This window comes from Gymnoscopelus microlampas (genome assembly GCF_963454915.1).
Source record: "Gymnoscopelus microlampas genome assembly, chromosome: 5".
Taxonomy (NCBI): domain Eukaryota; kingdom Metazoa; phylum Chordata; class Actinopteri; order Myctophiformes; family Myctophidae; genus Gymnoscopelus; species Gymnoscopelus microlampas.
The window spans coordinates 48,190,412-48,209,063 of record NC_139942.1 but is presented as its reverse complement, the minus strand read 5'-3'; the positions used below and the strand labels follow the sequence as shown (position 1 = coordinate 48,209,063).

General features: G+C 43.5%; 1 protein-coding gene across 2 annotated transcripts in view; it reads right to left on the bottom strand.

Moving 5' to 3' along the window:
• camsap2b (calmodulin regulated spectrin-associated protein family, member 2b) overlaps positions 1-18,652 on the bottom strand; it is a 72,853-nt gene that overhangs the window by 36,655 nt on the left and 17,546 nt on the right. For both annotated transcript variants that reach the window (XM_084057499.1, XM_084057500.1), the window contains 2 exons: positions 13,952-14,131; positions 8,951-9,025 (listed from right to left, as the gene is read on the bottom strand). In XM_084057499.1, the coding sequence (XP_083913625.1) occupies positions 8,951-9,025; positions 13,952-14,131 (255 nt within the window). The remainder of the gene's footprint in view (positions 1-8,950; positions 9,026-13,951; positions 14,132-18,652) is intronic.

The window sequence follows — 18,652 nt, the reverse complement described above, 5'->3', positions numbered from 1 at the left end:
TGAAATCACACCTCTCTGTCTGACATACCGTAGCCCCATTATGAACCTCTGCGTCCGCTATACAGCTCAGAGATGAGGTCCCATAGAACCTCATCTCTTGGTTCCATTTGTTAGACTCTCAGAGTTAAATAAACACTGAGGATTGAAGATGAAGATGAAAATGGTATGAAATGGGGGTCTGTGACCTAATGATAATCACTGGATTAGTAGATAGATGTGGTGATAGGTGTGCGTGTGTGTGTGTGTGTGTGTGTGTGTGTGTGTGTGTGTGTGTGTGTGTGTGTGTGTGTGTGTGTGTGTGTGTGTGTGTGTGTGTGTGTGTGTGGATGCGGTTGTTTGATCAGACACGTGGCAGCATAATTGGGGGAGAGAGAGAGAGAGAGAGAGGATGGTCACAATCATGTCTTGGTTTGGGAGGAGGGAGAGGGGGGGGGCTAAAGTGGTCCTGGGTTGTTGGTGAATGAGGGCTGTTCACAATGGATGGAATTACAGGTAACAACCTCCAGTGCCATTTGGATCAGTGGACGATGTTAGGAGCAGTGGTGGAAAAAGTACTAAAATGTTTTACTCAAGTAAAAGTATCAATACTGCAATGTAGAAATACTCTGTTACAAGTAAAAGTACGGTAATCAACATTTACTTGAGTAAAAGTACAAAAGTATTGGTTTCAAAGTATACTTAAAGTACAAAAGTAAAAGTACTCATTATGCAGAATGTCCCATTTCACATGTTTCCAAATGTATAAAAATCTTTTGAAAATAGCAGATCTACAAGCTCACAATGCGTCGCATCACGACACATTGTGAGCTTGTAGATCTGCTATTTTCAAATGGCCAAAATGTATATAAGGGTGGAGTGTGTAATGTGTAATAACAATCCAAATCTACAAATAACTAGTAGCTAAAGTTTTCAAATAATTCTAGTGGAGTAAAAGTAGAATGTTTGCCTCTGAGATGTAGTGGAGTAGAAGTAAAAGTATTGGAAATACTCCGGTAAAGTACAAAATACCTCAAAATTGTACAGTACTGTACAGTACAGTACTTGAGTAAATGTACTTAGTTACTTACACCACTGGCTAGGAGGCGTGTGAGGAGGTGCAGGAGGACAGCGTAGGACAGTCATTAGGGCCACAGCGGGGGGGGGGAGGAGTCACATTGCTGCTATAGGGGAACCATCTCTATTCTCTGGAGCGCTGCTTCTCAAACCTTTTTGATTTTTTTCTAAATAGCAGATGTACAAGCTCGCAGCACGGCACGGAGTGACACGCTGTAAGCTTGTAGATCTGCTATTTTTGAATAGCCAACCCACATACGGATACAATGGTTTTGGTTCACAAAAAAAATGCAGACATTGCTAGAAAAGCAAGGGCTCTCAAAAAGGAAGGTAAAATCCAGTCCACTTGGACTATCAGCTGTAAAGTCTTTATCAAATCTAATGGTGCAGCAGAGAACTCAGGTGGGATTTGCATCACAAGCATTGACCAACTAGAGAGGTTTGATAGAGACCAATAAGGTGTAACCATCATTACTCCTGTGCAGGGATGAAATGTTGCTGCTGTTTTGCTTGTTAATATTTGTGTACTTAACATCCACTCATGATGATTTTTTTTAATCAATTTGATTTTTTTCTCTCTCCAATATATTGTCATTATGCCGATTGAAGATTCCCCCCTGTGTGTACAGTCCCTGTCAAGAGATACAATTAAAAAAAAAGGTAAATCAATTATTTATGATCTTTTTCATTCTCTTCTCCCAATTTGGTCGTTATCCCAATCCCTCGATGTGTGTATGGTCCCTGTCACTGCTGACCCCTACTGTTGGTCTGAGGAGGGTGTAGACAAGCACAGCACGTCTCATCTGATACACATGGAGTCACTAGAAGCCACGTACCTGCCAGCTGAATATGATTATGTAGGGGGGTCCCCAGTTCAATTATGATCATTTGGGGGGGGTTCACACACAGCATGAAAAGGTTGAGAAACGCTGGTGTAGAGCAGTGATTCTCAAATGATTTAGTTTCAAGGACCCCCATTTTTATGTGCATTAGGCCACGGACCCCCAGTCAAACTATTGCTGTTGTTGTTTTTGGGCGGTATAGCCGCCCCTATAAGTGGGGTTGGGACACCTCATTAGTACACCCTTCGCTGCACTGTGATTGGCCCATAATAGTACACCCCTCTACATTAGTACACCCCTAGCTGTACTGTGATTGGCGGACTCAATTGGGTGACTTTATTCAGCACTGTGATTGGCTAGTGAGACACATGAGGAAATAAATAACCTATAAATAGGACTATGCACTTTTAAAAAAATAGTTTTTTTAAGTGAGCTTCCATCACTGTGATGACCACACCGCTCACTTCACACTGGGTGTGATTTTTAATATCTCTGCAATCTACACTGCAAAATCCTCAGTGCTAAACTCAGACAGCGTACAAATATAACCAAATACATTTTGTACACTGTCGGAGTTACAGGCCCATAAGGGTCCACTTGGTTCCTAGTATCAATCATTTTGCTGGGGACCCCCTGCTGAAACCCCTGTGCTGGGACCCCCTGCCGTGTGTGTGTGTGTGTGTGTGTGTGTGTGTGTGTGTGTGTGTGTGTGTGTGTGTGTGTGTGTGTGTGTGTGCGTGCGTGCGTGCGTGCGTGCGTGCGCGCGCGTGTGTGCCAGCATGAGGAGAATGATCTTCTTACAGTATCTCTCATTCAGTGAATAGACTCCAGTAGAGGCTGATAATACAGTGCTGTGACAAGAGCACAGAGCGGCTAATGGACAGCGCACAGTGAGACAGTGTCTAGTACATTCACACACTTTGATTCTGCTCTTCTTTCCCTGTTGGAAATCCTTAGTTTGCTTCTGAACAAAGCTCTGTGTGTGTGTTTGTGCGTGCTTATGTGTGCGTGTGTGTGTGTGTGTGTGTGTGTGTGTGTGTGTGTGTGTGTGTGTGTGTCTGAGAGAGAGAGAGAGAGAGAGGGAGGGAGGGAGACAGTCAGGTCACAGGACCTTCGTGTATTAACAGCATACAGAGAGATACAGTACCAGCGATCTCTCTCCGATTATACCAGAACACACACACACACACACACACACACACACACACACACACACACACACACACACACACACACACACACACACACACACACACACACACACACACACACACACAGGTTTGTATTACTATACTTGTGAGGACATCAACACTTTAGGACAGCCATTTTATGAATGCCATTTAAAATGTATATATATTTTGCCATTTTTAACCGTAAGCCTAAAGCCGAAAAAACAGCAGATCTATAAGCCCACAACGCGTCGCAGCGCGACGCGTTGTGGGCTTATAGATCGGCTGTTTTTCGGTGCACGACACTGGCGCGCAACTAAGTATAAATCATGTTGAACTCTAATTCCAATCCCTAAACCTAACCTCTAAGATACCTAAATGTCTAATCCTGACCTGAATGTTTTTCTAATTGTAAACGTATCTCTAAAAAATGTTTTTTTTTAACTATAAAACAACCATTTGTCTTGTGAGGACCAGGAAAACGGTCCACACAATGTATATTTCTTCAAATTCTACAATACTTGGTCCTCGTTAGTATAGTAATACAAACACACACACGCACGCACGCACGCACACGCACACGCACACGCACACAGTGTTGTGCCTGAACGCGTTCAATGAACGATCGTTCATGAACTCGTTCGTATTTTGGGCGAACGTGAACTGAACGTACTGTATATCCGCTAGATGAACGTTATTGTGAACGCGTTCATTCTGGCGTTTGTGAACGGCGTTCTCTCTTCGTTCAAACTTCGTTCAAGAGTGTCCCAAAATTCCATGGTTACATCGGTTTGTCATGTTGTATTTCATCCTATTCTGTGTTTCCGAGGCGTCTTGAACGCACCATCAGCCAAAAAAAGAGAAAAGCAAGGCGGCGTCTCACATTCATGTGCGCAGCGCGGAGACCGACTCCGAGTGAACAGTCTCATTGCAGCGACAGCTAGTGAACAGCACAGACAGTTACGGCCACTCGGCCAGGGCGAAGAGCTGACACTTTATCCGCTCTGCGAAGCTCATTTCCCGGCCACAAGCATTTGGAAGTTGACTTGTGTCTCTTCCAAAGTATCGGTGTTGTTTCCTTGGCTTCACTGCCGACAAAATTAACTTGAAGCTGGGCTGAATTAATAAAGTAAACACCGCGGAACGGCGAAATGAGTTTGGGATGTTACAACAACATGTCCGGACCGTGGCTGATGCGTCGTGCACCGTAGCCTAACAGCCGACTTTAGGACGGTAGCCCCGGCCCCCGAACCTCTGAATGAACGTATTGTAGTCTGGACGTCCGACCCGACTTTATTTTGGCATTAAAAGTGGACTTCTGCACCTGGCTTTTGATGTTAACAGTGTCATACACTCACTTTGACAAGCCCCCAGCCCCCCGCCAAGATGAATGAAAAATTAAAACACCATTACATTATTATGCATTACATTAGTATTAACCACATGAACCCCAGATGGGGGGAACATAAGCCAAAAATAGCCAATCTACAAGCTCACAACGTGTTGCAGCACGACGCATTGTGAGCTTGTAGATCTGCTATTTTTGGCAGAGAGAAAAAAAGCGTCCAAGAAAAGTAGGCCTCCCACCAAGATGAATGAAAATCTTTAGAAAATAGCAGATCTACAAGCTCACTGTGTCGCACCGTGACCTGTTGTGAGCATAGAGGTATAGGTTGTGAGCTTGTAGATCGGCTATTTTCCAATAGCCAAAACTTAAATAGGGCTGAAGTGATTCATGTATTTGCAAAATCTACATAGTAACTAGTAACTTCAGTTTTCAAATAATTAAAAATAAGTACAATATTTGCCTCTGAGATGTAGAGTAGAAGTAAGTAAGTACTGAAAACTGCTAATACTCTAGTAAAGTAAAAGTACCTCAAAATTGTACTTAAGTACAGTACTTGAATAAATGTACTTAGTTACTTTACACCACTGGAAATAATAAATATAGGGTGCTTTGTGTATGTACACCAGAGAGGATATAATGTATAAGAAAATTAAATAAATAACATTGGTTTTATAATGTATTGGATAAAAAATAAAAGTATAGTAATAATAATAAATAATAGATTCGGATGCACCCTGCTCCATATACAATACAATACAATGCACTGCTTTTCAGTTAATCATTCAAGTTTGAGACAATAAAAATATGCGATTAATAAGCGATTAATTGCGCGATTAACTACACAAATCATGCTACACAAATCATGCGATTAATCGCGATTAAAAATTTTAATCGCCTGACAGCACTAATATATATTGAAAAAAAAGAACGAAAAAGAACTGAACTAGTTCATTTTTTGAACCATGAACTTTAGTTCAAAATTTTGAATTATGAACTGAACTTTGAACTAGTTCATTTTAAAATTTGTGAACTGAACTTTGAACTAGTTCATATTTTAAGTGAACTTTCCCAAGCACACACACACACACATACATGCAGCCAACTTACCAAGAAAGTCTCTCTCTATTCATGAAGACCGCATTTAACCAGTTTCAACTTGGCGTCCCTATTTTTGGGCATGTCATTATAGACCAACATTATCAGAAGTGGGTCAGAAACTGTGACAAAAATGCGTTGTATGTTTAAAGACCAATTGTGGACAGTAACTAAGTACATGTATTTCAGTACTGTGCCGAAACTTACAAAAATGTTTTGTGAATTAACCTCTTAAGCCCTATTTCAAGCCCTTGACCTGACTACAAGCTTGTAGAACTTAATTTTCCCAATTTCTGACAATTTCTGACAATTTCTGACACTTTGCTTTTGACAATCCCTGTGAAAAGCAAAGTAATGATGCCTCTATTGTGAAACATAAGTACTCCCCTTGTCACCAGATACAGTAAACAGACATTGTACAACCTCCAGGTGTAAACAGGTGGTTTATGACAGCGTGTTGCAGTGTCAGGGTGTCAGTAGCTGCTGATGATCAATGACAAGGTTTACACCAGTGGTTCTCAAACTTTGTCATGTCAAGGACCCCCAAATTGATATGTAGGCTATTTGGCCGTGGACCCCCATCTGAAAAAGCCCCCCCCCCCCCCCCCCTGGCCAGTCAGCTACTGTATGTGTGATGATTAGAAAAAAAAAACAGGTTTACACACTGCTGTGTGCTGGTAAATGTTCTTATCCAGCCTCTGGCCTGTCCGTTAACTGGTGTTTACACACACAGTTGATCCAATTTGAATCAATGTGTACCTCTTTTGACTTGCCACTGAATTACAGGAAGTTTACTTATACCGGCACACTGCCCGGCAAAACATTTGCTTTGATACTTTATGCGACGCACGCTCACACGCACACACAGTGGCGTGCACAGACATTTTGAGGGGCAGGTGCTCAAGTAAACTATACTTTTTTTTGTTTACTTGGTCTGCTCTTTTTTCCCTCTACACCTATACCTCTTTGCCAAAAATAGCCGATCTACAAGCCCACAACGCCTCGCAGCGCGAGGCGTTGTGGGCTTATAGATCTGCTATTTGGGGGTCCTTGACTAAAGTTCTCCTCAGAAAAGGGATGCTACTGTAGGTTTCGAGTGGTTATGGTAAAAAGAAAAATCATATCACATAAAGATTTGGCGGACCCCCTGTAGTAACTCTGAGGACCCCCTAGGGGTCCCGGACCCCCTGTTGAAGACCCCTGCTGTAAACTGGAAAAAAAAACGTTTTTTTTTCTTTCTTCAAAAGGGCACTTCTGGTCAAGAGGGCAAAGGGCAGGTGCTCTAGCATCACCTAGTCTATCTGTGCACGTCCCTGCGCACACGTACACGCACGTACAGCATTCAAAAACATTTTTAAACCTTTGCTTACTGGATTTTCACAGAAGCATTCACTGTATATAGATATTCAATATACAGACATTGAATGAGATGACATTCTATGTTATTTCAGGTATTTGAAAGTAGCAGATCACAATGCATCCTGATGCAGCGTATTGTGTATTTTTAGATCTGTTACTTTTTTAACGCATTCAAAATAGGGGCTGAGTGATTAAACCTTTTATCATAACGTGACCCTATAGTCTCACCTAGCCAGACAACTATTCCACAATCTCCGAATGCTATATAGAGTCTGGAACTACACCTCCTGAAATCTGAGAGAGGAAGCTGGCTCTTCTGTTCACAAAAATATATTTAAAAATATCTTTACGTTTTATTTTTTAATTTCCATTTCTACTAAGCAGCAAGCTATATATACTTAGATGATTTTGATTTATATTAGGATGCAATTGCGCGACTGTAAAGACAAAACAGAAGTGGGGAGGAGGCTTCATATCCGCTTTACAGTATATTTTAATCATGATCAGAGCTTCCGAGTCCCAGACTGTATGACCGGAAACATTTGAAAATTGTGGGAGGCAACGGTCTGGCCATGCGAGACTAACGTGACCCTAAACAGGGGTCGTGACCCTAATCAGGGGTCGTGACCCTAATCAGGGGTCGTGACCTGATAAGGGGCCTGTAGCTCTATGTGCCAGCGAGACAGAGAGGACGACAGGCCACAGCAGAATGTCACAGCGTGTCACGCTCTGTCTCACAGGCCTTATATAACCACTGTGTCTGCAGAATGAAAACACCCCCCCCTCTCTGTCTGCCACACTCTCATTATTTCTCTCTCTCTCTCTCTCTCTCTGTCCCTCTCTGTCCCTCTCTCTCTCTCTCTCTCTCTCTCTCTCTCTCTCTCTCTCTCTCTCTCTCTCTCTCTCTCTCTCTCTCTCCCTCCAGATGTCATTTATCCACTCTGCCCCCCTCCCTCCTTTTCTCTCTCCTCTTCTAATTATTGCTTTGTCACGCGTTCACTTGCTGTGATTCTATCTTTCCTCTCTTGTCTGCCAATCTCTCTCTCTCTCTCTCTCTCTCTCTCTCTCTCTCTCTCTCTCTCGCTCTCTCTCTCTCTCTCTCGCTCTCTCTCTCTCTCTCTCTCATCGATCTCTCTGTCTCTCTCTCTCGTGTGCTCGCTCTCTCTCTCTCTCATTCTCGCCAGCATTTCTCTGTGCTGTTACTGTATGAGTCACAGCTCATCTGGATGTTCTTTGCAGGGGATGCGTGTGTGTGTGTGTGTGTGTGTGTGTGTGTGTGTGTGTGTGTGACTGGAGAGCCGTGAGTGTTAATTAAAAATCGAATCAAGTGGATCTCGGGAATGGCTTGTCATCTATGTCAGTCGTCTTCATATCTATAATGCATGACTCCAAATTTGGTCAAAGTTTCAGCTAGATCAAAGCCCCATTGACATCCATTATGAAATAAAAGTTACATATCGTCTCTGTCGGGGTGGAAAGCTTGTATGTCCAAAACTGTTACTTTTCAGGACTCAAATTCTAAAGTAGCAGATCTACAAGCTTCGCGTAGGGCATTAATTTACAAAAAACAGTCAGGATCAAAAGTCAGAATATGGAGAATATGGTCGGTCCAGCGGTTTGCAAGATTAGCTCCAGCCATACAGACACACAGACACACACAGACACACACAGACGCACAGACACACACAGACGCACAGACACACAGACACACACACACACACACACACACACACACACACACACACACACACACACAGACACACACACACACACACACACACACACACACACACACACACACACACACACACACACACACACACACACACACACACACACACACACACACACACACACACAGACAGACACACAGACACACAGACAGACACGCGTTGCGATGCGTTGTCAACTTGTAGTTTTGTTCTTTTTCACCAAATGTTGGCTCCAGAATAGAGACGCTAGGGTTCAACTGGTTAACAAGCATGGTTTTGCAGTGTGAGTGTGTGTGTGTGTGTGTGTGTGTGTGTGTGTGTGTGTGTGTGTGTGTGTGTGTGCGCGCAGGCCGTGTGGACAACATCTCTCACCTTGTGTGACTCTGGACAGGAAGCCTCTCGGAGCCTTTGTTCTTCAACAAGAATGTTCCTGAGGTGCTCGTTCACCTGCAGAGAGACATGGGGGAGGGGGAGGGGAGGTGTTTACTTGGGGTCATGTTTCACACAAGCCTTTGATGGACAGGAGGTGAAGGAATGAATGAATGGAGAGATTGTGCCTCGCTCGCCCGCTCGGACAGTGGAGAGAGAGAGAGAGGTAGAGATTGAAGGAGACAGAGAGATGTTTTAGTTCTAAGAATTTCACCACTTTGAACCTGGCGTCCCTGTTTGGGGCATGTCATGCAAAAAAAAGAAAATATTCCATTCCCGTATTTCTACCCACCGTCCGTCCAGGCTATGGGAGCGCACCCGTTACTATACAGATCGCATAAACCCACGGCATTGCCGTCCATCTGGGCTATGGAACCATGACTGTGTGTGACTACAAGAGTTCTGTTCATTTTATAGTAGAATAGCGAAAATAGCCATTCTACGATGCATTTTGAGCTTGTTGATTGGCTATATCTGCTATCCGTCATGACAAAGTGTATGGAGTAGTATATGGTAGTTCAGACAGGCACGCAAGTCAAGTCGGTTCCACACTCGTACACCCTCCAATCACACACGGCCACGATCTATTCAAGCCTCCTCCTGTACTAGTGTTTACTGCAGGTCTTCACTATCAGCATGTTAATTGTGCAGATTCGTGTGGATTGTCATCATGTTTAAAGGGTCTACACCATGAATTTTAACTTTTTCTTCATTTTTGTGTGTTTTTGGTCTCACCCACCTCTCTTCTGTTCCAACAAATACCCGACTTCGAGCATGCAGGCTTTCATAGGCTATCTGTGGTTTTTATGTAAATTGGTCTGAAAACAGTCCGTCAGATTTGTTCCCCCACCCTACGTCACGTCTGGGAACAATTCCTCCCGTTTTTCAGTTCTAACAAAAAAAAAAAATCCAAAAAAAAAATATATATATTTTTTTTCATTTTTTTTTTTTTTTTTTATGTTTTCTTATTTTTTTTTTTTACCTTTTCCACACAGAACCAGGACATAACATGCATACAAACTGGCTCAATAGCGCCCCGTGCCAAACAGGACAATGTGGTATTGCAGGTGAAAGTGCTTTATAAGCCAGAGAGAAGTTAGTTGGAATGAGTATATCTGAGGCTTGATTTAGGCTCAAACCTTTTGAAAAACATTTGAGGGACATAAACAATATGATATCAAATATTATTATTATTTTTTAAATTCATGGTGTAGCTCCTTTAAAGGAATAGTTCACTCAAATAATTACTTATTTTCTATCAATTATACACCCCATGAAGCCTTGAATTCATGGAGATTCTTTTGTCGCATTCCTAAGCCAATAATTTGATGACCAGCGGAGACTCCGGTAAGAGACTCTAAGAGTCTCTATTGAGTCTCCTACCGGAGACTCCACTGGTCATCAAATCATTGTCTTAGGAATGCAACAAAAACTAAAAAATCTCCATGAACTCAAGGCTCCATGGGGTGAATAATCGATTGAAAATAAGTCATTTTGGGGGTGAACTATCCCTTTAATGTCCGTGTGTATCTTTTGAGTTCTCCCGTGTGAAGGGTTCAAAATGTGTTCATGTCTTATGTGTATATTTAGGCTCTGCTTCAGGGGGATTCGCGATCCCAGAGTGTGTCATGCTTGCACAGATTATTCTGTAGTATCAGGGGAGCAGAGCCATGCACACTCAGAGCCAAATTCAATGCAATATCATTGCAATAAATGTTTTTTTAATGTTTTATCTCGATGAGAGTGGCTGACTGAAACAAGGCTTAATAGTTTTAGGAACATGGATTAAAAGACCATGAAAGGATTGCAGCGTCACATCGCCAGGATTTATTAGCAAAGTGGTGCCATGTCTTCTGACGCTAACTAACACAGCAGTGTAACCCGATACAGCTTTCTGCTACAGTACGACATAAAGAAAAGCTTTAAAAAGCGAATGAAAGCGACCTCGCCTCACTGGATATGTTTTTTTATTTCCTTGAAAAGGCTTTTCTATTTTACAAGTGCTCCCTCAGCTTCAAAAAGCTCTGTGCGAACGGTGATGTAACAGCCTGGTCAGACGATGCACACACACTGCACAGGCCTGAGTGCTGATTTAACTCTGTGAGAGTGTGCAAATGGACCCTTTCGGGTCCATTTGTACACTCTCACAGAGTTAAATCAACACTCAGGGGTTTGACTGCGCAACACTCACAGCGCAGCCAAGCATGGCCGTGGCACGCAATGCCTGGGAGCTGTACAGAGGGGCAGCCGTTCCAACCCGTGCGTGCGTGCGTGCGTGCGTGCGCGCGCGAGAGACAGACAGACTGACAGAGAGAGTGCCTCCCATGCCATTTTGTTTTCAATTTAGCATGTGTATGCACTTTTATTTGGATGTTGTTTATATCAAAATTGCATGTGCATGTTTATCCGTGTGTGTGTGTGTGTGTGTGTGTGTGTGTGTGTGTGTGTGTGTGTGTGTGTGTGTGTGTGTGTGTGTGTGTGTGTGTGTGTGTTTGTGTGTGTGTGTGTGTGTGTGTGTGTATCCGGCTGGCCTTGGCCTGCAGCAGGGAACAGGAAGCACACGTGCTTCTGCACAGAGGAATGTCAACAGCCTCAGCTGGGAACCAAACATGCATCATGTTTTGTTTCTGGGGGGGGGGGGGGGGGACACTCCTGACCGTGACGCTAAAACTAAGAATTAAAGAAGAACACAAAAGCGGAGACTTAGTTTTCACTTCAAGATCGGATATCAGATATCTTATATATCGGGGTCGATATCATTGTTTGAAAGCTGCCATTACAAAAGTCCCACTGCCTGCCAGGTCAATAACCCCAAGTTACTAAATGTGTCTCTCTTACAGTAAAGCAAGACAAGTTTATCTGCAGAGAACATTTCAACAACAAGGCAATTCAAAGTGCTTTACATAAAACATTAAGGGGCCACACGTCCCCTAGATAATTCAAAACAACGTATGTTTGAATTGTTTACAATGGGAGCGCCACGTTTGTGGAGCGGTAATTCTGCGCTCTCTTGTTCTCGTGTGGTGTTTTTATCTGCTTGCTGAGAGCTTAAATATATTCAACTTGGGTGCTTGGAAGCGTTTTTTAGGCGAGTGAATGCCTTCCGGGAAGGAACGCCTCGGCAATGGCCCCTAAGAGCGCTATGACAAAGTGCAAAAGAAACACATTATAAAGGGACATTTAAATTTGAAATTTAAAATAGCTACTAAGGAGTTAAAATAATAGAAGATAAGAATAAGGCAGTGGCAAACAGCCGGGGCAAAGTCTTTCCACTGCCACTCTTAAATCGTTTAAATCGTTTAAAAGAAGAGAGGTGTAGCAGGCTGCAGTTTAATGGGAATTTGTGTGTGTGTGGGTGAGTTAAATTAACTTTCATTAGCTTTCATTCAGTTAACACACTGGTTTTACTCTGTAGGAATGCCATTCTGGGGACTCGGGGAGTATTGGCAGCTACTGCTGTTGTGAAGGAAGCCTGACGTGTGTTAAACCTCTAAATCCTGTTCCAACGGACCAGATGAGATCAGATATAGAGGTTGACTTGGTGCCTCTCTTTCCAGTATAAGCTCTGTGATATGATTACATGCCCCACACAGCTATATTGCTCTGACCCAACTGTCGGAGGGCAGATGGAGGATTTGATCTCATATCTTTTGTCAGTCCGGGGCAAATAAAGAAAATCTTTCACCTGACAGGGTGAAAGACCCACCACTATTAGATTATTGGAGTTATGTGTACAGTACTCATCCTCTCCTCTGTTCTCAGATTCATAATAATGTTTCTGAGCGTGTGTGGATAGAATGTATTGATCTGGTAATAATAATAATATAATAAACTGTATTTGTATAGCACCTTTCATACAGGGTTGCAGTTCAAAGTGCTTCACAGGCAGGACAAAATTAAAATACTTCACAATTAACAGAGACAGATATAGAAATGAACATATCGGTAGCAAAGTAACACCAGGCAAAAGCACAACATATGCATAGAATCATGGGCATAAAAGGAATAGGATTAGGATTAAATAGTAAACACACAATAATAATAAAATACAAAAATTAAGTCAGGCATATAGGGTTAAAATAATAAGTAATGTATCTTTCTAGTTAGTCCAACTGCCCATATACAATAGTGTGTCTGTGTTTAGTTGTTACGCCAATTCCTGATTCCTGTGTATTCAAGTCCCCTGTCACTGCTAGACAACTGCGGCCAAGTCGGGGGCACTGCAGAGAATTCGAACCCTATAGTCCCACGGTGGGGGAGTCCACAGCCTGTTCCTCAAATATATTGAGCATGTAAGCTGCTGTAAAGTGAGTGCTTTGTGAATGTTTATACAGTTTTATGTTGTATATATTCAATATTGTAAGGCACTTTATATTCACATAATGATAATAATCATCATTATTATTATTATTATTATTTTATTCTATGTATGAAAAGTGCCCTACAAATTGTAATATTATCAGTTGAGCCGACTGACTGTAAGCTCTGTGTCACTCTGTACACCAAAACATAGCTAGTGTGACGGCCTCCCCACTCTGCCTGTTTGGGGCGGGGCTCTTTCCCAGCAGGGGAAGTGATTGGCAGAGTGGGGCAGGTCGTCAGCCACTGGGCCTCACCTGGGGGTGATTAGGGGAACCCTATATAAAGCTGAGGAAACTGTTGCTGAAGCCGTCATATGTCTGGGTCCATGCCATTATTTTCATCTGTACATTCACCCCCTACTGATGCCTACCATACCATTTCTTCACACGTCATTGTTGTTTATGCTCACTATTGTCTACTTTAGGCCCGGTATTTAAGGTTAAATAAATGACTTTTTTTGCATTTGACACCCAAAATAAAAGGCGATGAACCATGCAGCTCAACTATGCAGAACTCTACTGTAAGTTTCATTGTTATTATTATCATTATCATTATCATTATTATTATTATTATTATTATTACCTTGTTGATCCAGGTAGTGACGGCATCCTCCGTGTCGTAGGGCAGCTCAGGGATGTGTCCGTCACCGTGAGAGGGCTCGGCGCAGGAGTACCTGTTGATGCAGGCCATCACCCTCTCCACGCTCACCATCTCCACCGTGTACGCCATCATCAGAGTGTCTATCAGCGCCAGGTGAGAGCTCTGCACGCGCACACACACACACACAACAACAGAGTGGACAACAACAGGGAGATTAGGGAAGGATTCTGGAAGCTATTAATTGAGCAATATTACACGAGAGGGTGTGCTTTATCTTGATTATTGGCATTGGTTTTATCTCCGAAATACATGAGGTCTGACAGACAGAGACGTGTCCCTGTTTACTCAGCCACTCCAGTCCCATTTAGATGTCTCAGCTACAGTGTTGATTTTGTTGACTAAAACTACGACAAAAAATGTTCGTCGACTACCTTTTTTCACTGACGAAAACTAAATAAAAAAATAGCTGCGATGTCTAACACTAATACTAAATATAGTGACAATTTCATCCACAAATAAAAAAGACTAAAATGTTAGGGAGGGATTAGTGGAGAAGAGATTCAGTAGAACTAAGTCATTTTATGTTGCGCTCTGAAAATAGCAGATCTACAAGCTCACAACACGTCGCAGTGAGCTTGTAGATCAGCTATTTTCAGCATGCAACCAAGTGTAAAATAAGCCATTACGATGCCATCAAGGCCCGCCAAAATACATTTTAGTCGACTAAATCAAATGTAGATTTAGTCAACTAAAATCATATGATATTTTGTCAACTATGCTCAGCTAGACAACCTTTCCCAAACTGAACACATAGAGAAAAAAAAACTTTGAGCGCTTGAGCATTTCAACCAATCAGATTGCTTGGTCAGAGCTACCTGTATGTATAATTCACAGTAACTCTTAGAGGTTAGGAATGGATAAATTAACAGTACACTTTGCGTGCAGCACACATGTGTTGTTCTAACACGGTCATGTGTGGAGGTGGGTTCGACCAGGCCTCAAACACCTACACAATGCATGACATTCTCCTGGCCTTTCTAACCCCATTCCAGGCCGGTCACGCCAACGGAACTCCCTTTCCTGCAGGTCCACTCGAAACGTGCATGTTTGTGTGTTTGTGTATGTATCATACCACTGTCAGGGTGCTTTTCCCAGGCCTTAAAAGGTCATATAAATAGGGGGAAAGGGGAGAATTGGCCCCAGGAGAGGGTAAATTGCTTTTACAGCCTCACCCAGCTGATGGCTGCTCAGATGGCTTTTGCTGAGCGCAAGGGGCGGGGGGGGAGGGGGTTCCTGTTAAACGTCTTGCTCAGGGAAGCTTCTGCTAGCTCAGTGGCTTGTGGTTAGATTGTCCAGATTGGGGCGAGCTGAGGGTCGAACCTTTGACATCCTCTGTACCAACTCAGTTTGGTGTTTACGTTTTGAATTCAGTCTCAGATGCCTCTAAAAACCTTTTTTCTTGATGCGCCAAATCCCCTAATCCCCTGGTTTGAAAGCCACCTGGTCACACAGGCGTGTATTGTCTCACTGTCCATTCAGTGTTTATTCCACCGGCGGAATCTGTCGTATACAGTATTTCATTCTAACCGGTATTAAAAGGTCTTAAATTGTGTTGACAAGCACAACATGCTCAAACCTGATGCAGTCACCCTGTCCGTATACCTCGGTCTCTTGTCTGTGAGCCAGGTCTCCCTTAACAAACATTCACGTCAAGCTCTCCATGGTCCCAAGGATAAGGTTGAAAGAAAAAGTCACCGCAGCCAACAGACACAAACAAACAAACAGCGACACCCAGCCCACCTGAGCTCCAGGTTCAGCCAGAGCCTCTAGTCTACTGCCATGCACAGGCCTCTCTATTCATGACCCCGGGGCCTTGGAATACCAGCCAGTATGACTGTGTGTTTCCTTAATAAACTGAAGAACCGACTACAGGACTCCGAGTTGTCTGTGCGTGTGCGTACAACGTCAGTGCCACATGTTGTTGTAGTGCCAGTCCAAACAGGTACAGAAGAGGTCCAGCCATGGCCTGCAGAGGCAAAACACTCCTACAGCCTACAATGCCTGCACTGTTTTCATTTCTGTCTCTTCAGGATATTGGCAGATGTCTGATATTATATGCATTCTCATCTGGATGAGATGCGGCTTGTCTGGCCGAGAGCTGCTCCTGAGTCTGACTGACTGACTTACTGGGTCTGGCTGTCTGTCTGTCTGACTGGTTGGTTGATTGATTGATTGATTGATTGACTGTCTGTCTGTCTGTCTGTCTGTCTGTCTGTCTTACTGACAGGCCAAGACACTTAGAACAGTGCTGGCCATCCAGAAAATGTATAAACCAACTGAGCTGCTTGCTGAGATTTAGATTTTAATTTAATGTAATCCCCAAAGACATGTAATGTGGTTTAGAGGTTTGCATTTGTATTTTATTCTCTGTGTGTTTTGAGCGTGCGTGTGTGCGTGCGTGCGTGCGTGCGTGCGTTTGTTTGTACGTGACATGCATGTGTCTATCCAAGAATGTGGTGTTTTTGAACTTTAGATTGAGGAACATGAACAAGTGACTTTTTGTCCATGTCTACCACACTGGTAGACATTTAGGATGTTCTGGGATGCGTGACCATGATGTGTCAGAGTAAAACCAAATCCAACTGAATTAAACAGTTTTGTATTGTTGCTACCGCATCACACTGTTGCTATAGGGACAAGGAATCACAGGGTCTATTCAGAGTGTGTGTGTGTGTGCGTGTGTGTGGTGTGGTGTGCATGTGTGTGTGACACGCACACACACGTGGATGTAGGCGTATACAGTAGACACTGTGTAGGCGTGTGCCCGAGAGAAAGAAGTTGAACAACAAAGCAGTGGTTCTCAAATATTTTCATGTCACGGATCCCCAAATTGATGTACTTGGCTACACCCCCCCATTTGAATAGATTTTGTACCAGGTACCACCATAATATTTGTGTTAAAATTGCGTTTTTGCTATTTTAAGCCATTTAACTGGGGACCGACTGGAACCCCCCCCAAGGACCCCTAGGGGTCCCTGAACCACTGCGATGAAGGACAGAAACCCAGGGGAACGACAGAGTGAGAAAGGGCAGAGGAGAGAGAGGAGGTTGTAGATGGAGAGATAAGAGAAAGATGGAGGACTATTAGACTGTGCTTACATATCCACAGACTGATCTTACATAAAACACTACTGTTGACACTAAAGCATGGATTTAAAAGCCATGTGGCGTCTATTATCCCCTAACAAAGTGTGTGTGTGCGTGTGTGTGTGTGTGTGTGTGTGCCCTCCCATGACAGACACACCTTATAAGGTGGTGGAGACCAGACCCAAGGCACACGTTGGTCATAAAGTCAGAACGACAGCCTGCTGTAATCAGGACTGCCAGTGTTCACTATAGTACAGTGTTCACTATACTATAGTAGAGTGTTCACTATATTATAGTGATAATAATATAACATTCAAAATAACATTCAAATAAAAGAAAATAATGTAGTAAATGTCATGGTATTTTTCCATAAAAACCTTGAAAATGTTGTTTTCATTGTGATATAGATAAATAAATAGGAACTTAAACTATTTTAGTTCCATTGATCCAAGCCGGAACACAGTCGATTGCTCGATCACTAAAATAATCTGAAAATGCACGCGGCCCACCCATCTGACCACTTAACACGGCGCCACACTATAGTGACTATAGTGCGATTTATCTGACAGCGCAAATCTGTGCAGATTTATTTCTGTGTGTGTGTGTGTGTGTGTGTGTGTGTGTGTGTGCGTGCATGATCAACACAACAGTGAAGAAGTACACGGTTTGGTGGACAGTGTATTCGGCTCCATGTGTGCATCTGTGTGCACGTGAGCGCGCGCGCGTGTGTGTGTGTGCGTGCGTGTGCCCTTGATCAAAGACACCCACACCAAGCAAGGCATGCGCACACTACAGCTGAGCAAACAGATAATGAAAGTAAAGGCTGTTTCTTCACAATAAAATCACAAGTGCCTGCTGTTCAGCACTGACTGACACACACACTCTTTAAACAAGACCTGGGGTGGGTCTGCAGGACAATACCTTCACTATTGTGAGGCTTCAATTGCACATAACCTTTAACACATGCGCGCACACACACACACACACACGCACATGCACGATCCCCACCTCCCTACACGTCATTCCGCAGGAAGCTTTTAGGCACAAGTACTGCACACGCCCCTCTGCAGATACATTTAATTACTCCTCCAGCCCTCTCCTCTCCTCTCCTGCCCTGTTCCCTCCTCTCCTCTTTCTCTCCTCTCCTCTCTGACATTGTCATCCCCAATGCTCTCAGTGTTTAAACACTCAGAGGGCAATGTGAGTCATGAGAGAGAGAGAGAGAGTGAGAGAGAGAGACAGTAAGAAAGAGAGAGAGGTGGTCATAGGGACAAAGAACATTCTTATTGGGAAACGCATGGCTCTCTCACACACTGCTGAAGGTCTATCAACTATAGGAATTGGAAGGGGAGTGTGTGTGTGTGTGTGTGTGTGTTCACGCGGGTGCATGCGTGCACGTCTCATTTGCGCGCCAGACGTGCTCTGACTCGCTGTGAGACCCCACCCTCTACAGTGCTGCAGTGGAGCAGCACATCACGTCCTGCTCTCCCCTCCGCTCCTCCTCCTCTCTTCTCCTCAGACCCCCCCCCACCCCCC